This window comes from Phoxinus phoxinus, assembly GCF_949152265.1.
Source record: "Phoxinus phoxinus genome assembly, chromosome: 11".
In the NCBI taxonomy this organism is placed as follows: Eukaryota; Metazoa; Chordata; class Actinopteri; order Cypriniformes; family Leuciscidae; genus Phoxinus; species Phoxinus phoxinus.
The window spans coordinates 27,511,076-27,534,723 of record NC_136886.1 but is presented as its reverse complement, the minus strand read 5'-3'; the positions used below and the strand labels follow the sequence as shown (position 1 = coordinate 27,534,723).

At 36.8% G+C, this 23,648-nt stretch overlaps 3 protein-coding genes across 3 annotated transcripts; 2 read left to right on the top strand and 1 right to left on the bottom strand.

Moving 5' to 3' along the window:
* The first annotated feature begins 6,001 nt into the window (after window positions 1–6,001).
* Window positions 6,002–9,258, top strand: casp8l1 (caspase 8, apoptosis-related cysteine peptidase, like 1). Its single transcript, XM_079629349.1, has 6 exons — window positions 6,002–6,143; window positions 6,374–6,505; window positions 6,652–6,766; window positions 6,853–6,975; window positions 7,147–7,651; window positions 7,859–9,258. Exons 2-6 carry the CDS (start codon window positions 6,374–6,376, stop codon window positions 8,001–8,003), a joined length of 1,020 nt encoding a protein of 339 aa, XP_079485475.1. The 5' UTR covers window positions 6,002–6,143; the 3' UTR covers window positions 8,004–9,258.
* An 887-nt stretch (window positions 9,259–10,145) lies between these two features.
* LOC307007212 (caspase-8-like) lies at window positions 10,146–13,321 on the bottom strand. The gene is made up of 5 exons (XM_079628976.1): window positions 13,192–13,321; window positions 12,215–12,537; window positions 12,013–12,118; window positions 10,816–11,314; window positions 10,146–10,637 (listed from the first exon to the last, which is right to left on the bottom strand). Exons 2-5 carry the CDS (start codon window positions 12,512–12,514, stop codon window positions 10,505–10,507), a joined length of 1,038 nt encoding a protein of 345 aa, XP_079485102.1. The 5' UTR covers window positions 12,515–12,537; window positions 13,192–13,321; the 3' UTR covers window positions 10,146–10,504.
* On the top strand, window positions 12,785–23,628 carry dytn (dystrotelin). The gene is made up of 15 exons (XM_079628977.1): window positions 12,785–12,826; window positions 13,598–13,640; window positions 13,948–14,019; window positions 14,135–14,324; window positions 14,392–14,477; window positions 14,593–14,693; window positions 14,778–14,849; window positions 16,963–17,126; window positions 17,323–17,434; window positions 17,666–17,793; window positions 18,156–18,291; window positions 19,609–19,682; window positions 19,999–20,149; window positions 21,418–21,907; window positions 22,984–23,628. Exons 2-15 carry the CDS (start codon window positions 13,622–13,624, stop codon window positions 23,100–23,102), a joined length of 1,914 nt encoding a protein of 637 aa, XP_079485103.1. The 5' UTR covers window positions 12,785–12,826; window positions 13,598–13,621; the 3' UTR covers window positions 23,103–23,628.
* Window positions 23,629–23,648: the final 20 nt, after the last annotated feature.

Sequence of the window (23,648 nt, the reverse complement as noted above, 5' to 3'; positions counted from 1 at the left end):
AGTTGCTCCCAGAGGCATTTGAGCGACGTCCGTTGGTGACGCCCCTTTGGATATGGGCTGTGAATGAACCCGAATGAACCTTCCCCAGATCCACTCTCTCAGTTACAGAAAAGGTCTGGTGTCAACCAGTGTAGGATTTTTCTGTACGTCGAGGCTAGAAGCAGACGGCTCTGGCTAGAAGAAGTGTTCCAAAATCCACAGATGCGTGAGGGGATTTACAAATGCACAATAAGTAATTCACAAATGTGTGCAGCGATTTACAAATGCACAGAAAGCGGTTCACAAATAAATGCCTGGCAGAGTTGTGTTTGTGACACAAAACGCATTTGTAAATATTTTAAGTATATTAATATTTATTTTTAGTTTATGCAGCCAACGCGCGAAAGCACATTTGAATTTAGCAGTTGATCACGTGATGCGCTGACCGTTCTAATCACACTCGTACGCTCCAGGGACCAGCCAAGATATAAGACTGATAACATCGGTGTGATCGTACGTGTGAAAGGGTTTTTAATGAACACAACACCGCATTCCACAGTTCGGAACGATTCCCCATCGAATCATTAAAGGGGGGGTACAATGGTGTTTCATGTATTCAGAGTTGTTTACAGTGTTAAAGAGATGGATTCTCATGCTAATAATGGCCAAAGTTTGAAAAGTTATTTTGAACGAATAACAGAGAATTTCTGTGCTGAAAATCACACTTCCGGATTGCAACACGTTTCGGCTGGTTTTTTTCAATCGTAGATCTAATGACGTAGACCAGAGTGGAACTCCTTATATGAGCATTGCTCTCGGAAAAGCGCGTTCACGCACACGTCGACCAGAGGAGAGAAAGACCGCGCTCATCGGCGCATAGACATCATATATCTCTATATAATATGCATCGACGCGCTACTACCGGAAATCATCACCAGCAGCGCTAAATAGGAATGGTTGATGTCAAGAATGTCTCCAAAAAAGTGTGTTTTGGGATGTGAGGGAAAGTTTACCTTGTTCAGCTTCCCAAACAACCCAGTGTTACTGGAACAGTGGATGCAGTTTGTATTTCCGGGACAGCAAAGGTGTGTGGCAAGTGCGGTTTTGTGTTCTGGTCATTTCAGTGACGAATGTTTTATTAACAAGGCCGAGGTCGTCGCTGGATTTGCAAACCAAATACTATATATATATAGTAATATGGCCTACCGCACCACGATCGATAATAAGCAAACCTTCCCGCGCGCTCCCGCTTGACTCTATAGCTCCGCCCACGCCCAGAATCAAGGACCTCGGCTTTTTCCGGTTAGAATCGGAAAGCTGTATTTTTATTTTATAAATATGATGAAACTAAAGACTTTTTGGAGATATGAAGGACGCACTATTACTCTATAGGTACTAAAGATTAACATGAGATTGACTGAAACTAAGTATTTTACCCCCCCTTTAAGTCATAAAACACGTTCATGGTGCCAATCCGGCTAAAGGATCCCCCCCCCCCCCCCCCCCCAAACCACTCCCCGACACACTTTTTGCGCCTGTGACTGTCTAATCTCACACCTGCGATGCCGAACAGCAGGAAATATTTCTCTTGTTCCCCAAACTTAAGATCAAATGGCCAATAAACCCCTGTGGTGACCGGACCCCAATAAATCCACAGCCTTATCCGGAAACGAAGGGTGCTAAGGCATTCCCATGGCCCGTAATCACCCCAGGCCCAGACACCTCTTTTCTGTAGCTGTAAATTCCAGAGACATTTGTCTCCTAAACCAAAAGAGACTTCAATTAACCCGCTCGTTTCCAGCAAACAACGATGTCAAAATTGCTTCCAATAAGATGAAGCGATCACCAGTATTTACCTCATAGGCCTATATCTTATGTGTTCTTTCTTTCTATGTTTAACATTGCAGCGTAGACTATTCGTGGGCTTTTCTACCTCAATTATAGGAACTATAATCACCAGACGTTGCCTTATACATGTATATATTTTGTATCATGCATGCTTTATTTATATTACCTAAGTTATTCCTGTGTTAAACATTTATCACACATTCTTACTATAACTTACCTCAACTAAACACATGTTATTTGGTACATACTTGATGGGTAGATGATTTCTAGAATTTTGAAATAAAGTAGATGTTTGTAGGATGCACCATATTTAAACTATAAAGTTGGCTTATTAAAGCGTTTAACTAAACTCTCAGGAGTTTGGGCACACGCGATCATGTGGACATTATGCTAATTACATGCAAGAACCGGAGAACTGGGCGTAGGTCCCGCCCAAGACGATATCTGATTGGCTGACAGCCTGACACCCTCGGAAGGATGGGTCAGATGGACACGCTTATAACCCAATGGCAAACAGTTTTGCTTTGCATGTTGCCTTGCTTTTGCAGTGACTTTTGCTCTTGCTTTGATTTGTGCGGACCTTTCCATCGTCCAGCGTGCACGCTTACAAGCTCTTCAAACCACCAAGAGCTCTCTCAAAATTCATCAACTCTTCCGTAAGAGTTTCGTTGAACTTCGTCAAAGAAAACCCTCCCAGAGTCGCTCCAGCTCCTCCAGACTCAGTGGAAATTCCGTTGCATAGCAACCCGCAATCCAGGATAACCTGCACACGAAGCGCCACTCGGCAAAGCCAACCATTCACCATCGAGTGCTGAGATTCCCTCCGCACGCGCTCTCAGGAGCATCCAAACGCAAGTACAATCTCTTGATTCTTTGCTGAACTGGTGCAAATCTTAAGCAAACGAACTAAGATGAAAGTGCTAGTAGATTGATTTTCTCTCAGGTTGCGGTCATGAAATAGTGTCTAACGCTAGACATTTGGGACTCCATGATTCACACTCCGTTAATATCACTTTTCTCTGTCACTGTTTGAATGAATGTTTGTGTGGTTTCGTTAGATTAGTTTGTGTGTATTAGAGTAGTTCAATAAAGTCTTGGTTGATTTTAGAGCCCTGCATTTCAGCCCGAGCCCGACGGGCCCCGACTTATTTACGCCCCTAGGGCCGGGCTTCGGGCCAATTTTCACGTCATAGTTCACACGCGGGCCGGGCCTCGGGCCTGTTTTAGGCTTATCCTTCTTTTTATAGCCTATTTCAGACATGTATTAAAATTAAATATGAGAAGTTAACGATGGAAAAACAAACATAGAACGACGTTTTAAACCTATCACACTGACATATGACTGACACATGACAGTCTGCTCGCGCTCGCGCACACACACACACACACGCACGCACACAGGTTTCCCGGCGGCGCGACCCAAGATTTGCGCGACCGGCTCGCTGTTTTTAGTGTCCCCGCCAGCAGCAGAAGTATAGCGACCGTGACTTCAGCGCAGCTGGAATAGTTCAAGATAGTTCGGGCTGACTGGATTAAAACCTTCCACTGTGGATGCTGTGATTTTTCTTCACGATGCTCTGTAAGAAACTGTTCTTAGCCATGTTAGGGGGCTGTCTTGTTGGCTTTCGTTTGAAAACGACTTTATTTTCATCAGTCTGTTGGAAACTATTGGAAATAAGAATGGCCATGTTCTGTAGTGAAGACTTGATTTTTGAGGTAAGATAATGTGCATGTTTGTTTTTAATTTAATGCCATTTATTTGATTTGTTTATAGGCTATAGCTCATTTCGTTTGCGAGCGCTGTTGCGACTGCGAGCAGCAGAGCAGTTTGCCTCAGCTTTTAAAAAATGATAATAAACGTTTAAACTATAACTGTCTATGTGTGATATGCTTAAGGTGTTTTATGGATTTTATTGTAGCCAAGTAAAGTGTTGATTTGAGAGGCTAAATGGATCAAACATGTTTAACTCGCTGTCGACTGCTTGGTCGTCAATAAAAAACAAAAAGAAACGAACATTTGTCTAAATTAACTTAATAAAGAAATGATAAGAAACATAACTAACAAAACGGAACTATTTTAATGGCTGCAAATAGTTAGTTTGCCCTAGACCAGGCTACATGTAGCCTATATTAAAAAAAAAAAAAAAAAAAAAAAACGGGCTCGGGTCGGACTCGGGCTGATAATTATGATGAGCTGTCGGACACGGGCCGGGCTAGGGCCTGAGCGTCTCGGGCCAGGGCCGGGCTAGGGCCTAGATTTGAGGCCCGTGCAGGGCTCTAGTTGATTTTACATACAAGTGTATTGTGCTGTGTGCTTACAAGTTACTGCCTTAAACTGTATCGTGTTACCTTGCTCATAATCAGTGATCATCTTTTTATTATATTATTACCGTAGGCCACGGGATAATATTCTGTCTAGAATTAATCAAATACCCTAATCTCAATTTACTGGTGCACATAAAGTAAATAGTTTAAATAAATAGTAAATAAATAAATAGTTGATAAAGTGTTAAATATTAATTCTGAATCATTTGCATATTAATTAGGTTCTTTATTCACTGCAATTCAATCACCCTTTGAGTTTATCCTAGTTCCCTTACACACTTTTCTTTTCACATTCATGAAAACCAAAAATAAAATTTCTATATCAAAGTTAAGATTCACATAACATTTGATAAAATCACAAACGTCCCACCAAAATGTCAAAATGAGAGAGAGCAGTTTTTTTTTTTTTTTTTAAAAAGGTAAAGTTTCAGCTAATTCTTAAGTCTCTTGAGAGAGCACTTATTTGGGTAAAACCTATGAATTAACTCAAAGGTAATTTCTCTAATTTTGTTATCAGGTATTTGTGAGGTAGGCTAATGTTGTCCAAAGTTTTTTCCAGGGAATGTCACTTAAAACCATTCCATGTAAGTAATTGCATATGGCAGAAACCGACTCCCCCTGAAACACGACTCCAATTTCTTATCGGTTTTTGTTGTTGTTCTTATTTAGATGAAAAAGGCACTGTTTTAATGTCTTACACAGATTCCACTGAGTGACAAAACATGTTAAAAAAAATCCTTTAAAAAGCATGAGAATTGCAAACCCTTTTGGACTAACATGAATTCCATGCTTTAAGAACTCAGAATAATTACAAATTTAACCATTTTGGTTGAAAAGTTGAGATACAAAAATAATTACATTTTTAAACCAACTAAGAAAAGAGATTTATGTCTAATCTATACAGTAGGTCCTTATTATTCCAAATGATATAAGAGTGAGGTGTAAAATTGTGTCTGAAGATGAGGGACCAAGCTAACATTTGCCTATGAAAAGAGATAATTTGATAGGGATTTTCATTATGTTATAATTACAGGTTAATAAGAATTTAAAAAAAAAAAAAAAAGTTTGGAAAAATAATAATATTAGGGATCAGATTCCATAGATGCTGGCTTATTAATAACGTTCTTTATCCAATTTAAAGCTTGGAAGAGCAGGATTTTTTTTTAATATAACTCTGATTGTATTTGTCTGAAAGAAGAATGTCATATACACCTAGGATGGCTTGAGGGAGAGTATTAGTTTTAATTTTTGGGTGAACTTAACCCTTTAATAAAGATAAAGAATAAAGAAGTTTTGTGGTCAGTCAAAGGGGTACAGAGCAGCTTCAATGGGCTGAACAAAAAGTTGCAAAAGTTTTTTTTTTACAGGTTTACTGGGCTACTCACACTTTCAGTTCCGCTAATGCTTATCTGTTTTTAAAACAGTAAAGTCTTTCTTTTCATGTAGTCGCTATGTTATATTGTATCATGGTTATCAAAATAAAATGTATTTAGAAACATTTTTAAGTAGGCCTACCGGTAGTATCTAGCAAATGTTGAACTTTATTCTTGAACTTTATACAAACAGACGCTGTATTAATTTAAGCAGTAACAGTCAGTACATAAAGTATTACATTGAAAAGTATCTGAAACGTCTGTGTATTTGACAAATATTGCATTTATTTCACTTCAGCTGTGGTAAAGTCTCCAAACACAGCACAATCGTCACTACGGGATTCAGAAAGTGTCCGACTTCACATCTCTGTTTGCAGCTCCTCCCGCCTGCAAGCGGTAACTCTCGCCGATAGATAGGAGATATTCTTTGTGGCGGCCATTTAACTTTCTTTCGAAGGGCGGATATTCTCTCCCTCTCTTTCCATCTCACTCTCCCAGACTCCCACTCCCTCTCTGCACTCCACACATGCGTCCACAGAACACCTGCAAAATATATCCGACTAGACTGATCTGCATTGTTTCATAAGCCAATCTTGCACTTTTCTTCGAGTTGACGAGGTAAAGTACTTACTGTTTACTCATTCATATGTTTACGTTTATATTTTTGTATGCACAAAAGCGCGCGAAAAACTTCCTGATTCACTGACTCCACGCACTGGCACTGCGCACAGTGTTTTTTAATGTTGCATGTTTTGGTTTAAAGCCGTGTATTGGATACTATTATATTATTTGTTGATATACAAGCATGATTCTGTTGATATTACGGGTTTTCTTTTCTTTACTCTCAGATGGATGAAACTGTCCATGTCAGCAACAATGATCAGAAAAATCAGGCTAACGTTACCAAGAATAAGCAAAATAAGGGCAAAGCATCAGATAAATCACAAATAAAGAAGGTTGTAGTAAGGAGGAAATCACAAGTAAGATTTTCATTTAATTAAGACTAGAAATGTCCTGTTATTTTTTTTATAGATGCATGCTATTTGAGAAAATTATATTTCTGAACCATTGTAATATATTATTATGCTATAAGCAGTATTTTTTTATTTTTTTTTTAACCATATAGAGAGCCAAAGAAAACCTACACCAATGTGTTCAAAATACTTTACCTAAAAGAAAGCGGGAGCCCCTTCAACCCACCGGCAATATTTCTGACCATTACCCTAAAAAGAAGCATGCAGGTAAGTCATTTACAATCTGTGTTATGTTAGTAAACTAGAATATATGCCAAGCCTAGCCTTCTCCTAAACTGTCCTTATTTTCACAGTGGCAAAGCAGAATGAATTTTATTCCATGTCAAATAGACCCTGTGGATATTGTTTGATCATCAACAACTATAACTTTGAGGGTCCGTCACTTAAAAACCGGAAAGGGACAGACAAAGATAAAGGTATTTTGGGGTGTTTGAGGGATACGAATTTCTAAATTTGTATATGTAGTGTATGCATATTGCATACAGATCCCTACTTTAAAGTCACCATGAACTAAAAATGTAGTCTTAAATATGTCAAATATGGCTTTATGATGAAGACCTAACTATACATTTGACTTTGTCTCCTAGATAATCTTACCAGAGTGTTTGGGAACATGTTTTTCGAAGTTGAGGTGCGGGCCGATTTGCGAGCCTCGGATATGGAAAATGTGATAAAGGAGTTTGCAGAGAGGGATCACTCTCAGATGGATGCCTTCGTCTGCTGCATCCTCTCCCATGGAGAGAAAGGCTCTGTTCTGGGAATAGACGGAAAACAAGTTCCGATTTGTGAGCTCACACAGCCTTTTGCTGAATGCCGTACGCTAGCTAGCAAGCCCAAGCTTTTCTTCATTCAGGCCTGCCAGGGTAATAAGGTCCAGCAAGGTGTGTGGATGGCAGATGGACAGGAGAGCACCACAGAAGATGAAACATTTGAGGAGGATGCTTATATTTCTGCGTTGCACAGTGTTCCTTTAAAGGCGGATTTCCTAATCGGAATGGCCACAGTAGAGCAATACCAGTCCTTTCGCCACACTGAAGACGGGTCTATCTATATCCAGGAGCTTTGCAAGCAGCTGGAAATTGGCTGTCCTCGGTGAGTTGGGGTCTTTATTTAGATCATTTTTGCATTTGGTGTTAACATCCATTTTTTGTGAGTTTATCATCTTGGAAACACATTGTGGTGTTATCATTCAAAGCACCATGAGTGCATATGGCTATATTGCATTTAAACACTAATATGTATTGATGTGTCCACAACCTACTCATGCAACTTGTTTGTATCTCTTTCTTTTTTTGACAGGAAAGAGGATATGCACTCAATTTTGACAAGGGTGAATAGAGCAGTGAGCTCCCAAATCATTCAGCGTTCCAACAAGCAGATGCCTGAGGTTCGCTACACTCTAACCAAAGTACTGGTCCTTCCCATGAAGAAAACAACCTCTTAACAGCTAAATTGTAAAATTTTATAGTTTATGATGGGTTAAAAAACCAAGGGTTAAAGACCAAGTCATAATGGTTGATAACCATTAGTTAATAATTGACCTCATATAGAAGTCCACTGCTTTATTTAAATAACTAGCTGACAAATCAGAGGCATAGAACAGCTCTGTGACAAGAGGTTAAATCAATTGGAGATCAGGAGATATGGTTTTTCTGTATTTATACGTATTTCTGTATTTTTCAACCTGGGACCCACGTGAACTGCGTTGACATCGACGTCGCCACAAACAATTAATAAACAAACGGCAAATGCTGCGTTTCCTAATGGCTTGCTTTCGGTGGCTCCAACTTGCGGCTCTATGCCGTATATATCCTTAGTGTCTCAAAAAGATCACTTGTCAAGTGTCAAGCACGTGATCCACAAGTGCTGTACATTTGGGTCGCTTAAGTGCATTTGAACAATGAACATGCGGCAACCTCTTCCAAGACTCATTTATATGTAGTCAACACGGCGTCATCTCTGCGGGTCTGCTCTATGGTCTACTCTATTAGAAAGCACAGAAATTAAGACAGCCATAAATATATTACTATTGTTATTATACTGTTGTTCTTTTATTCATTTATATTTTTAATTTTTATATTGGATAAAATTATAGTGGGGTTAAGTTTTCTTTCTTTTTTGTCTTTACTGGATCACATCCCTGAATACATTTTGTAAATGTTTTTATATTTGATTGAACATTAATAAGTGATTACTCATCTTAAGGAATTGGTGTCTTTATTAGAACAGTGTGAATGGATGTTTCGGAATTTCAGTTAAATGTATTGTAAGTTAAAACTGTTTTTTTTTTAAACGTGATAAATACTTTCCATCCAATACTTGAACTAAATTTTTGCTGACATATTTTATCCCTTAAAGTGAGATTGAATACTCTATATAGCCAATTGTTGGCACTGGGCACAAACCGCTGTTTTTGCTATTATAGTGTATTTACTATAGTGGAAATGTGCTTTGTGATGCCTACATTTGACATACAGTTTACTGTTTCTGTTGGTCCTACCCAATGACATGTTTCTGTGTTGATGAATTTTTATTTTAACTTCATGATGTCGTGCATTTCATTGAGTATTTAACCAGGGTTTTGGATTTAAGAATTTTAAAGACTTTTTACATGCAGTTTACATGCACGGTTTGTGTAATAATATGCACATATCTGGAAAAACCCTGTGCTTTAAGCACGAGTTTGTCATTAAAAAGTGAAAAACAAATTGGTTTCAAATGACTCATGATTCTCTTCACTTTTACAGATGTGGCAAATATGCTGTGTTACAAATAACATGTAATTCCTGTGGGTGGTAGACATGAGCTAACTGTTTCTGTGATATATATATATGGATATCTCAATCAGATTTTTGACTTTTTTTGGAGATATCTGCCTTTAGCTTTGTTTCTGGGAAAAAATTAAATGAAGATACATTAAACTACTAACAATTAATCATTTGATACAATGCACTTATTGTGTACATTAATGGGTTTACATTGTACTTATATTTTAAAATTATCGGAATGTAATTAAAGCTATAAGTAATTTATTTATTATTACACTGTTGACTCTTCCTAACAATTGTACCTAATGATTTTTTTTTATGTAGGTAGTTATTAAAGGATTAGTTCACTTTTAAAATGCAAATTCTGTCATCATATACTCACCCTTAAGTTGTTTCAAACCTGTATGAATTTCTTTCCTCTGCTGAACACAAAGGAAGATATATATATATATATATATATATATATATATAAATATATACTATGGAATATATATAATATAAAATATATACAATGGAAGTCAATGGGAACCAGAAACTGTCTGGTTACTGACATTCTTCTAAATATCTTCCTTTGTGTTCAGCAGAGGAAAGAAATTCATACAGGTTTGAAACAACTTAAGGGTGAGTATATGATGACAGAATTTTCATTTTAAAAGTGAACTAATCCTTTAAAAGACACCTAATATAAAATCCCTAGCTACATTTGACACATACCACTCCTGTCATCCTACCTGACGCCATGTTTCTGTGTAGACTTAATGTGTATTGCAGGTATATATTAAATTGCATTCCATTTTTGCATGCAGTAATACACCATATTAAAATATTATTTATTATAAAATAATTAAAAGAGTGTATTTATATAGGGTACAGAAAGTGTACATAGAAAAGTATAAACATTTTGTATAAAGAAATGTGTAAAACGTCTGCAAAAATACAAGAATTAACCACTGTTTATAAAAAAGTACTTATGACACTTGGAAAAACAAATTGATCTCAAATGGCGTTTGATTCCCTTTAAGTAAACCGTTTTGGCCCTGATTTTTTTTAAAGTCCTTTAAGAACATGGAAGAATAAAGTAAACAAGCTGTATATATATTTTTGAGATTCTCTTAGAAATTATCCCATATTAAGATGTATAAAAAAGACATATTGAGCCATCTTGGCATGACATGTTTCAGTGGTTCACTGGCTGCAGGATCAGTTTCATCCTCATGGCGACTTCATGGACAGGCATTTGTTTGCAACTGATCCCCTCACGGCTAACCTCATTATTCACATAAAGCAGGATCGTCTGGATGTCTGCACCCCTGGGGACAAAAAAACAATATTGTTTATTTATTTTTTGATAGTAGATATAGTTCTGATTTTGTGTATGTTATTGATTTCAGTACACATTATTTTCCTTTATCATTTTCTCTACTTTGTATACACAAATTTTCATGATGAACATAAAACTGCTGCATGAAATCTTTGTTACAAACTTACAGTGGACAATGTTCCTCTAGGTTTCGGCAAAGTGACTGAATAAACCAGGAGCCCTCTTTTGTCTTTCTGTAAGAAAGGTGACCGTCAGTGGTTGACCTGGCAATGAGGAAATCTGTGTCAGCCGGGATTGTGATATCAAAATCATCACCATCCACCTCCATCTCTGACTCTCCATCTTCTGGAGCATCCGCTTGGACTTTCACACGATGTTGTTGTTTTCCCCCACGACATGCCTGTATAAAAAACAGTTTGGGCTTGCCGACTAGGCTTTGGCAGTAAATGCCAGTGAAAGGCTCCCGTATTTCATCAACAGAAACAACAACACCATCGCTTCCACAGACTCCTTCTTTTATGCCATGGGAGAGGACACAGCATACAAAGCAGTCTCCATCTACTGTCTTCCCCAGGTCTGTGAGGAGATTCTTCATTTCAGCTGCAGTTTTATTTCTGTGCACCACCACCTCAAACCCCAGCCAGCGGAAAACTTTGGCAAGAGACTCTGGGGATGAAAAGAGAGAAAATAAGCAACTCCATAAATTCATCAATATAAAAAAATTATAAATAAATAATATTTATAAAAATGGACAAATAAATATTATAATTTAATGAAAACTAAAAATATTTATAAATGTATAAGTCTATTAATATTTAGAACTATTAAAACAAATCAAACAATTTTCTTTCCGGAATTTGTTTCTTATAGTTTCCTTTACACAATAAGTGTAGATAATCCTGCTTATACCATGGTCTTTTTCTGCCATTGACAATTTAAAGCTGTTATTGATGTTTTTCGGCATCAATACTTAAAAAAAAAGCTAGCACATTAAGATAGAGCGGTGATCAAACTGACTGGAACTAGCAATGCATTAACTGTTTTACTGCACACCTTTCAGCCAATCAGAATCAAGTGTTTAGACAGACCACCATGGTATAACTCAAAATAGTGGTTACACTTTATTTTTAAGATGTCCTTGTTACAGTGTATACACATTTAAGTACTGAGTAATATTAACTAACAACAGATACTTTAAAGGGTTACGATAAAGGTTTGGTATATGGTTAGTTGCACGTAATCATGCATAATGTATAGTTAGTACTTTAGTAATTACATGTAACATGTAACAAGGACACTGCAAAATAAAGTGTTACCAAAATATCTAATGCTAAATACAATGCAAAATTTTTAAAAAAACAAACTTTGGTCCTCATCTGATCCGCTTCTTTCCTTCATGGACGTAAAATTGACATTATTGATGATTACGCAGACACCACGTGGAATTCGTGCTATTTTGTATTGAGAGACCTGAAATAAAAGCACATATACATCAGTGGTACAGAACATACTTGAGTGCAGCATTTACATTACTTTGAATATATGAGCATCAAATATTGACATCACCTGTACTGGAGAATCAAAAATGGGATGACCCTTTAACGTTGGGAAAGCATCCAAAATAATATTCCCTCTTAAAAGGTCTATGAATTTGCGACAAGTTTCCTCCCCCTTTCCCATGAGTTTGTCAATTAGGTCGATGACTGTCTTCTCTCTTTCAGAAATATCTTTGAGGTTCATGTAGTCACGTTGAGTAATAAGACTAGCCTGATGCACAGCCTGCAAGATGTGTCCGGCATCTACAGATAAAGTCTCTATGAGGAAGACTTTATGTTCGACAATTCTCTTAAGGGATTTTTTGTCCATTTTGCAAAATCAACACTGATGAACTGGAGAGAAGAAGAACACAGATGTTAGTTTATGTCAGAGCATCTTCAGTACAGTAAATTGTTCATATTCACTTCAAAGCAAAGAAACATGCTATACAATAATACAAAGTTGCAAAGAGTCAATAACCTAATAATGGCCAATAGCACGGACATGGACAAAGTGAAATAAAACCTCTGTTCATACATTATTAACAATAAGTAACGCAAACCAGGCAAGTGGCAGCTTGTGCATGCAAGTTTAAAAGGACTTGATGTTCACAAGGAAACAATTTCATGTTACAGCGTTCAGGTGAGCAATAAGTTCACTATTATGTTTTAAATAGATTAATCTAGCCTACAGCTCGATATCAGATATGCTAAATATAATACTTATTTGACAATTGCTTTAATAACGTGTTTATAACTTTAATATTCAATCGTTCGGTTTAAGATTATCTGACGAACCGAAAAAAAATAATGTACTTCCTATTTGCTTTGCTTTCATTTTCTCTTTATTACAATAGGCTAATACTGTAGCTTCTATTTATTTGCACTACTTAGCCTACATCACAGTAATACAAATCGTACAAATCGCAAACATCGATCTATCTAATTTGCAATAAGATATTAGCTTAGACGCTTGATTTGAATGTATTTGTTATATAAAACACCGACCTTCTTTGTCAGATGAGACTTTCCCTCGCAGAACTCGAAGGCGCGCGAGGATGAATGAGTGTGGGGTTGCCAGATATTCTGGGTTGCCTAGTCTTCTGTTGGTTGGACTTCTGTGAATGATCAATAAAAATGTCCTACCCTTTTACTAACCTTTAGGAAAATATTGATAGTCAGCCTCAGGAAGTCAAGCTACATTTTGTATGAGTATTTTTATTTTGTATTCATTTTTTGTGGGGCACAGGTTATATACTTTGTTGTGCTGAAACCTACTTTCCATGTTAGGTTAATCTATTAATTTCTCATTATTCTCACAAAGAAAACAATGTACCGGTAGTTGAAAATAAAAAGAATATGGTGTAGACTGTAGATGGTCATTGACATTCAAATGTTTTGTCTCCGTAACCAGGGTTCTATTGAACAGTGAACTGTTATGGATGTGGATAGCATTGGTGAGTTTGGTTCCCGTTTACATTAATTCATGATGAAAATGGCAGAAAATGTCTGTGTAAAGTGTATCAAGAATAATAAATAATGCTGAGTAGGATCTGTAAATAATAATGTATTTATTAATTAATTATTATAGGCTATATATTGTCCGTGTTTACAATGGAATCTATTTCTCTACGGTTATCCTCTTTTCTGTACAAATTCAGGCCGATGCAATATTGAACATAAAGTACATTTATTGATCAAAATCCCATCAATGTGTTCAAACTTTTAATTTATTTATCATTATTCATATTTCTCCCACAAAAGGTTTGAGTGAGGTTCGTCCCGCAGTGTATCGAGCTGCTCTAAAGCTTCGCTCATTACAAAAACTATGTCAGAGTAAGTTTTTCTGTGTTTAACTTTTTCTTGTGAATGCAGCAGGATGCTTTTATATAACATTATATAATCTCGCACACTTAATATCTCATTGATGACTCTCTTTTTCAAACTCCAGTGCACCTGGTGTCACTGCAGGATTTGCGTCCAGTTTTAAATACTTCATGTTCTGGGGAATCAATGATTAGTCTTGCTCAAGAAGACGTACAGCAGCTTCTAGAAGAGCTATTCCAGAGCATTTCACATGAACTTCCAGTACCTGAAGCCACAGATCAAACCACCAGGCTTCTCTTTAAACTGTTTGACAGGTGAGGGGTGACACTGATTCATATTTTTGTACTTATGCATGCTTGATTTAACCTTGTTTTCTTTTAGAGAGCAAACCGGGGTTATTCTGCTCAGGTCTGTGGAGGCCGCGCTGATCGCCCTCTGTGGAGACGCTCTCTCAGCTAAACAGAAGGGTCTGTTCTATACATTCACTTGATTTGTATCGCTTATTCTGATTCTGTCTAGCTTTCAGAATGTATTAATGTTTCCGATCTTAAGTGTTCAGGGTCTGTGCTTGTGTCTCTGCAGCTCTGTTCCGACTGGCTGAGAGCTACAGTGGGAATCAGGAGAGCAACAGGGGCTCCATCAGTCGAAGTGCACTCAGAGTCCTGCTGGAAGACCTCAGCCAGGTGAGAAAAGCAACAGTTTTGATCCAATTAGAGACACTTCTAACAAATACTAACACATTTCTAAATTAAAATCATCTGGTTAAGGTTCCAGCAGTGGTTCAAGAAAACCATGTGTTTGGCCATACTGAAACTGCAGTGTCCTCCTGCTTCAAAGGGGTATTGTACATTCTCCTAACACACACACACACACACACACACACACACACACACACACACACACACACACACACACACACACACACACAATATATATATATATATATATATATATATATATATATATATATATATATATATATATATATATATATCAACCAAACAATATTCAGACAGATATAATTTTAGATTTTTTTTTTTACTACTGGGCGCAGGACACCATAGTTCATTTATGTAAGTGATGATCGCAAAATAAAGTCAATTGTGACATATTATACCCAAAAAGTATTCATACAGTGGACTACCAGTAAAATTTATAAAAATTTGAGACCCAAACTTATTCAGACACTTTAACCTGACTATGTTTTCATTAAGTTTTTTTTTCCTTCTTTTCTTTAATTGCTAATGTGACCTTTTTACACCACAGACTGAACAAAATGAAGCAGTGTTTGGTAATCGGTTGACCTAAATTGGTATTATCTGTGTATGTAACAGCTGACAGCTCTTCAACCTAACTTATTTGTGAGACAGTAACAGAAGGATGGCCAAAACCAGTGAAATAACTGATTTGATAACTCTGAGTTCTTGTCAAATGACCATTTCCTTGTGAATAAACTGTGATAATGTGAGAAATGTTGAAGGTGTCTGAATAAATTTCGGTTTGACTGTATATTCACAGAATATATACATGCAATTATATAATGCCTTTATTTTAGAAAGGTGGACCATCTTATTTGCTAAGCTGTGGCATCAAAAAGCAGATTTTTTTCATTCAAAGCAACATACAATAGGCTACATGTTCCCTTGTATAGGTATTTGAAGGTACAGCCCTCTGTTGCCAGCCCAGATTTTTAACCACTAAGCTAGCTATATTGTATGTCACTCACACACATGTAAACAGTAGAGCCCTGCATTTCAGCCCGAGCCCGACGGGCCCCGACTTATTTACGCCCCTAGGGCCGGGCTTCGGGCCAATTTTCACGTCATAGTTCACACGCGGGCCGGGCCTCGGGCCTGTTTTAGGCTTATCCTTCTTTTTATAGCCTATTTCAGACATGTATTAAAATTAAATATGAGAAGTTAACGATGGAAAAACAAACATAGAACGACGTTTTAAACCTATCACACTGACATATGACTGACACATGACAGTCTGCTCGCGCTCGCGCACACACACACACACACGCACGCACACAGGTTTCCCGGCGGCGCGACCCAAGATTTGCGCGACCGGCTCGCTGTTTTTAGTGTCCCCGCCAGCAGCAGAAGTATAGCGACCGTGACTTCAGCGCAGCTGGAATAGTTCAAGATAGTTCGGGCTGACTGGATTAAAACCTTCCACTGTGGATGCTGTGATTTTTCTTCACGATGCTCTGTAAGAAACTGTTCTTAGCCATGTTAGGGGGCTGTCTTGTTGGCTTTCGTTTGAAAACGACTTTATTTTCATCAGTCTGTTGGAAACTATTGGAAATAAGAATGGCCATGTTCTGTAGTGAAGACTTGATTTTTGAGGTAAGATAATGTGCATGTTTGTTTTTAATTTAATGCCATTTATTTGATTTGTTTATAGGCTATAGCTCATTTCGTTTGCGAGCGCTGTTGCGACTGCGAGCAGCAGAGCAGTTTGCCTCAGCTTTTAAAAAATGATAATAAACGTTTAAACTATAACTGTCTATGTGTGATATGCTTAAGGTGTTTTATGGATTTTATTGTAGCCAAGTAAAGTGTTGATTTGAGAGGCTAAATGGATCAAACATGTTTAACTCGCTGTCGACTGCTTGGTCGTCAATAAAAAACAAAAAGAAACGAACATTTGTCTAAATTAACTTAATAAAGAAATGATAAGAAACATAACTAACAAAACGGAACTATTTTAATGGCTGCAAATAGTTAGTTTGCCCTAGACCAGGCTACATGTAGCCTATATTAAAAAAAAAAAAAAAAAAAAAAAACGGGCTCGGGTCGGACTCGGGCTGATAATTATGATGAGCTGTCGGACACGGGCCGGGCTAGGGCCTGAGCGTCTCGGGCCAGGGCCGGGCTAGGGCCTAGATTTGAGGCCCGTGCAGGGCTCTAGTAAACAGACTCAAATTTTACATTTTCTCTCTCTCAGGTAATCCGAGCAGATGTGACCGAAGAGCATTTTATTAGCTGGCTACAGTCAGAACCCCGTCTGCTGTTATGGCTGTCCACTCTCTACAGGATTTCAGTGAGTGAGGCTGTACAACACAGAGTCCGCTGCCATGTCTGTAAAGCCTTTCCTATCACTGGCCTCAGGTGGGTTTTATAATGTTAGTGCTATACATCCTTGAAAGCCCTACTTGGTTTACTGGCCCACGGCTCTACTTGCAATGTTTATGTGCAGGGTTATTATCCTTTACTAAAACAAAAATTGAAACCAAATAAATGAAACCTAAATAGTAATACTAAAAAAAAATGGCGAGTGACCTGGTATGACCGTCTCTTCTCATAGGTATCGCTGTCTGAAATGCCTGAATGTACACCTCTGCCAAAGCTGCTTTCTGACTGAGAGACGCACCCGGAAACACAAGCCATCCCATCCTGTACTGGAATATTGCACTCAGGTGTACTACCAAGCATATCATATTTTACATACTGTACGTGTATTAACTGTCAGTTTAATGTCTTAATTTACTGTGAGTAATTTAAATAATTGATTTTGGTTTTTATTGTTTGATTTTTCATTTATTTAGATAAAATATTTTAGAATTGTATCAATTATATCAGTATTGAACAGAATACAGTATATACTATTTTAATTCTGCCTTATATAATGTGTGTTATGGTTTGTTCAGCCATCCTGGAAGGAGTCAATAGCATCACTGGCCTCCAGCGCTCGACACACTTTGGTGCCTCGACACACCCGGAGAGAAGCAGAGAGGAAGAGAGCCATGAGAACAGGGTCCAGGTACACATTTTGTGTGTGTGTTTTTTTGTGTCGGAAGTAAATCGAACCTTTAAACTGTGAATGATACATGTTTAACAGAATATGTAACTGGTTGTTGTCTGCGATGTGTTGTCCCTGGATTGAATAAACAGACGGACGGCAACTGCTTCAACTCTAGTTTACTCTCTGATAAAGAGATAAAACAGTCTTATACAATGTTTACCTTCGCCCTAAACATTTCTCTCCCATGCAAACACGATGCAGAAAGATAAGAGGAGGTGCAAAGATGGAAATTAAGAAAATTAAAGGGGAAGATGCACACTTTTTAGTGTAATCCTGTATATTAAACGTGTTGAATACTTTCCATACCTGTTACACATGTGTTTGTGTGTCTGCAGTGCCCCCTCTCCAGTGCTGCAGTTTGTGGAAGATCCAGACATGCATAATGCTCCTGAGATAAATCTGACTGCCAGCCCTGCTGCGGTTACAGTCGAGTCTAAAGCCCTGCAGACGGAAGAGACAGAGACTCCTCGGGTAACTTACCTGCAATGTTTCACAATATCTGACCTCCCATTCCAATAAAGCATTGCAAAAATACACATAATATATAAATCAAATATTTAGGCTTTTATTAAAGTCTTTTTTTTCTTGGGATTTCAACAAAAGTTGTATTCAGTGGTGGCCAAAAGAGATTTCCGGCCTTAAAAAATCGACCACCATTTAAATATGTTAAAAATGATTTAAAAAATATGAAAGATTTTGTAAGCATATTGCATAGTTGTGCTTGGAGTCCATTTGTTTTTGTGATAATGCAATGAAACAAAATTGTGTGGACACAGGTCAGACCCTTCTTTTGACAAGTACAAAGAAATTATGAACACATGCAAAAACAAGAAAGAACCAACAAAATATTAAAAACTGATTATGTTGTAGTTAGTGTAGGCTTTTTACTGTGAGCTTTTTTCTCTCTTTTGCATTGCAAAAAAATTTTTGCCCAAAAATATTGTCAGATAAATACCTTAATCAAGTTTAGTATTTTGTTCTACCTCATATTTAAATTTTTAAAAATATTTTCCTCATATTTTGAAGTTAATCGAACTTAGGGACATAAAAAAACATGAAAAACCTCCAGACCAATACTGTATTTATCACTTTGAAATAGTCTACCTGCAGACTGAGAAAAAGCAAGAAGAAAGTCGAGATCTTGTAAAAACAACAACATGAACAACACAATGAACAACTGAATGTTTACATGTGAATTAAAGCCTAAATTCAATCTGTTCATTATATAAATTGATTGTGTCTCTTTAGAAAGTTTTGGACTAACCCTCTCAAATCATATGGATTAGTTTTACAATTTCTTTGTAAACTATTTGAAGCTTAAAGTTGTAGTTGAGTAGCTATCTTTGGAGGGATAGAAAGTTCTCAGATATCATCAAAAATATCTTCATTTATGTTCCGAAGATGAACAAAAGTCTTACATGTTTGGAATGACATGAGGGCGAGTAATTAATGAAAGAATTTCTGGGTAATCTAACCCTTTAATCTTTAAAATTGTGTAGAATTCAGAAAGCCTTGTTATTAGAGACACTGGTGGCCATAAAGTGAACTGCAGCCGGCAACTTACTGCTTGTGCACACAATTTATAGTGATGCGAGTGAACACCAATAGTAAACGACAAAATCAAATCCTGCCCTAAAAAAAATGTTTTACTCATCCATCACAATAGGGAAGAAAATGTCTAATTTAAGAAAAAATGAATTTGAGAAAATGTTTGTTGCACTCTTGAGATGACCATAATGCTAAATGATCACCCTGTGAATAATCTTTTTTATGTTTATGATGTTATAGAGAGAAACAACTGATCTCCAAAAAAACCTCAGTGTTACCCAGAAGGCCATGAGGGATCTGCAGAGAGATAAATGGTGGGCCGTTTTTTCAAAGTAAATCTTTGAGTATAGAAAAGACAAGACAGTCTTGTGTGCCGTGTGTGCATATGTTTGAACGTGTGTACGTTCATTTTAAAGGGATGGTTCGGAGTAACTTCAACCTAGGGTCCTTTGCACCATGACCTCGAGCCAAACATCCCTACCCTTAGTCGAACATTATTAAAGTTAAAGCTTATTTAGAGATATCAGCCGAATGGCTTAGAGCAGGCGCTAATGGATCCGAAGGTTGTATCTCATAAATTGCCCCACTAATAATGCCCATCCCTTTAAATAAGTGCATTTTTGTGTTCAGGCTCCTGGAGAAAGAGTTTCAGGTGTGGAGAGTTGCAGCGCAGTCAGAGCATGACTCACTGGAGGACAAATGCACTGAGCTGAAGACCATGATGGAGACGCTCAACCAAAATAATCAGCATCTGGAAGACGAACTGGAGAGAGTCAGACATGTAAGAAGCGCATTTAGGCCTAAATATAAGATATACGTATTTGAATATGAAATTTCCATCCATTTGAATTGCAGTTTTAACATGAACTACTAAACTTGAAAGTCACCATGAAATCAATATTATTTTGATGTATTTAGTGTAAATGATGTATCCGTGCATCTCTTCTTTTCTTATGACGTTTTTCAGCATGAGGGTGGAACAGCCTTTCACTCAAAGAAGATTCCAACACACTGTAGAAAAGTGTACACTTATATGATCAATAAGTTATGACAACATGTTTTTGCATTGCTTCAAAATAAGCAATTCAACTTTTTTTTAAATAAGTTATACAAGACTCAACTAATTTTTTAAGTCAGTTGAATGTAATTTGACATTCAAGTTGATTGTACTTAAAAATTTATGGCAGCAACTTATTATTTATTTATTTTTTACAGTGTAATAGTTAATGACAATGATCAAATCAATGCCCGATGGACAAAATCATATCCCACATAATTTTTTTTTTCTTGTTCAAGAAGCAGTTTCACTTGGATATACCTCTCGATAGGAAGCAAATATTAACGCATCTTCCATTTCTTGCCAACTTTAATGTGATGCATATTTGTTAGTCCTAAATGAAACAGATAAGACACATGTGGGATTTCTAAAAACTGAATGTGTTTTAAATACACAATAACCTTTTTATATATTTATCATCAATAATCCCAATGTTTTAATATCAAACAGTTTAGCATTGAATATATTGCTTATGTAACAGTCTGCCATATTTTAACCGTTCATACGTTTTAACTGAATAAATTCAGTTGTTTTCACAATGAACAGATTAATGCTTATTCTAATAAAAAAATGCATTTGACAATACGATTTTATGATTTAAATCAAATAGGCCAACTAGTTAATAACAAACTATGCCATGATTTTTTTAGTGTAGAAACCTTTCCCGTTTCATTTATGTATGACTGACAAATATCATTTACACTCTAAAAAATGCTGGGTTGGTTTAATCCAATTTTGGGTCAAATATGGACAAACCCAAACGTTGGATCAAAAATGCAATTTAAAAATTTAACCCAATGGCTGGGTTTGTCCATATTTGACCCAAAATTGGTTTAAAACAACCCAGCATTTTTTAGAGTGTGGTTTATTAGTTTATGTTAAAACTGTGCAATCCAAATGGGCTTTAGTAGGGGGCAATATTTTTTATTTATTTATGTAAAACATGAATGTAAAAGAAGTTCTTTAATTGCTGTTTGTTGTCATTGTCACAGGTGTTGAGTCGTAGGGACAGAGATGAGCCCAGAATTGACTTTCATTCCCATTCAGACCCTCAACCAGAACATGATGACAGCATTAGTGAGAACGACTGGACACAACCAGGCTGTTTAAAACCTCATGACAGCTCCAGTGGAGAAGAGGAGTTTGAGAAGGGGAGAGGAGGAGGAATAGAAGCGGAGGAGGAGACTCTTTGTGAGGTATCAGAAGACATCTCTACGAATCTGGATGACACAGATAGTGTTTTGAACCAGGACGTCCAGACAGCTTCGGGGCAGCAAGAGGAATCTGAGGAGGAGGGGCTACAGGAGGAACAGGAGGAGGTACTGCTTGAAAGACAGGATCTTTCTTTATTCCCTCAGTCCATGTCTGATTTAGCACTGGAAGAGCATTCGGGCTCAGACGACTCACAGATGGACGACGAGGAGGAACTCTGTGAGCTTGTACAGCAACTTAGAAATGAGCTTTCTCTATGTACAACCACAGGTTTGTGAAGACATTTTTATTATGCTTGCAACTTTGTAGATTTGTTGTCCTATGATGCAACAGAAATTATTCTAATGTGCTGGTTTTGTGCTCAAGAAACAATAATTATTGTCAAAACTGTTGTGCGGCTTCATATGTTAGTGCAAACCATGATACACTGCCATTTAACATTTTGGGGTAAGAAATCAAATTAATATAAATTAATACTTTTATTAAGCAAGTGTGCATTACATTGATTCTAGTGACAGTAAAGACATTTATAGTATTTCTATTTTAAATAAAAGCTGTTCTTTTGAACTTTCTATTCATCAAAGAATCCTGAAGAAAATGTAACAAAGTTTCCATATTAGCAGCAAACCCTGTTTTCAACATTCATAATAAGAACTATTGTTAATAATTGCACAAATAAGTAAAATATTTATATATTTAGTATCATTTATCCAGTCTTCAGTGTCACATGATCCTTCCGAAATCATCTAATATACTGATTCGCTGCTCAAGAAACATTTTTTAATTATTATTATCAATGTTGAATACAGTTTTTGCTGCTTACCATTTTTGTCGAAACAACGAGACAATTCAAACATTTGCGGTAAGATTTAAAAAAAGAAAAGAAAAGAGAGAAATGAATACTTTCATTCATCAAGGATGCATTCATTGTGACAGTGAATACATGTATAATGTTACAAAAGATTTCTATTTTATAAATGTTTTAATTCATTGATTTGATAATGCAAATAAATGCTGTTCATTGAAGTTTCTATGAACTGGTTTCAACATTGATAATAATAATATAATAAATGTTTCTTCAGCACCAAATCAGCATATTAGAATGATTTATGAATGTTCATGTGACACTGAAGACTGGAGAGATGATGCTGAAAATTCAGCTTTGCGTCACAGAAATAAATAATATTTTAATGTATAGGCCTATATTCAAGTAGAAAACAGTTTTTTAAATGTCTAATAATAATTCACAATAGTACTATTTTCACTGTATTTTTTTATTAAATAAATGGAGCCTTGGTGAGCAGAAGAAATGAAGTGGTTAATAAATGTTTTTGTGCTATGTTTAGTGTTCTCTCCATCAGGGTCTGTCTTTCTACAGAAGGAAATGCTAATGACGGCAGCAGAGGGAGTCAGAGACACCGTTTCTCATTTAGTCACTTCCGTGAGGACCACCAGTTTGGCATGATGGCAGCCAATCATGGGCTGCAAATAAACTTTTCCTCATTTCCAACCAGTACAAGCCAACTTTGTAAGTCTCATCCCATCACAAGACTCATCATAAATTCAAATTTACCAGCTCAATTCATAATTTAATGCTATCTAAATATAAAGAGGTTGCAACTCTTTTTCAAAATGTACTTCACTATTTATATTGGTAATCTAAATGAGACATTGGTTAATATTAGAGAGGCATCAGTATTGACATTCTGGATGAAACTGATAAGGCTGTTATATTCTTGTTCATGGTGATGGCGCAATGGATAAGACACATGCCTTTGGATGTGAGAGACCCGGGTTCGAATCCACTGTGAGACACCAATGTGTCCCTGAGCAAGACACTTAACCCCTAGTTGCTCCAGAGGCGTGCGACCTCTGACATATATAGCAATTGTAAGTCGCTTTGGATAAAAGCGTCAGCTAAATGAATAAATGTAAACATTATCCATTTAATATTATCATATTTTGCATTCAATAAACAGTAAATTTGTTATATTCTTATGTTATGCAATAT

Bases quoted from the DNA above. Each gene is read 5' to 3' on its own strand.
- casp8l1 (XM_079629349.1), top strand. From the start codon at position 6,374: ATGGATGAAACTGTCCATGTCAGCAACAATGATCAGAAAAATCAGGCT. The intron at 6,767-6,852 runs GTAAGTCATTTA...TTATTTTCACAG, and splicing joins CCCTAAAAAGAAGCATGCAG to TGGCAAAGCAGAATGAATTT. The intron at 6,976-7,146 runs GTATTTTGGGGT...TTTGTCTCCTAG, and splicing joins AGGGACAGACAAAGATAAAG to ATAATCTTACCAGAGTGTTT.
- LOC307007212 (XM_079628976.1), bottom strand. From the start codon at position 12,514: ATGGACAAAAAATCCCTTAAGAGAATTGTCGAACATAAAGTCTTCCTC. The intron at 12,119-12,214 runs GTGATGTCAATA...CTTTTATTTCAG, and splicing joins TTTTTGATTCTCCAGTACAG to GTCTCTCAATACAAAATAGC. The intron at 10,638-10,815 runs GTAAGTTTGTAA...TTTTGTCCCCAG, and splicing joins CTAGAGGAACATTGTCCACT to GGGTGCAGACATCCAGACGA.
- dytn (XM_079628977.1), top strand. The intron at 17,794-18,155 runs GTGTGTTTTTTT...GTGTGTCTGCAG, and splicing joins TCCAGGTACACATTTTGTGT to TGCCCCCTCTCCAGTGCTGC. The intron at 18,292-19,608 runs GTAACTTACCTG...ATGATGTTATAG, and splicing joins AAGAGACAGAGACTCCTCGG to AGAGAAACAACTGATCTCCA.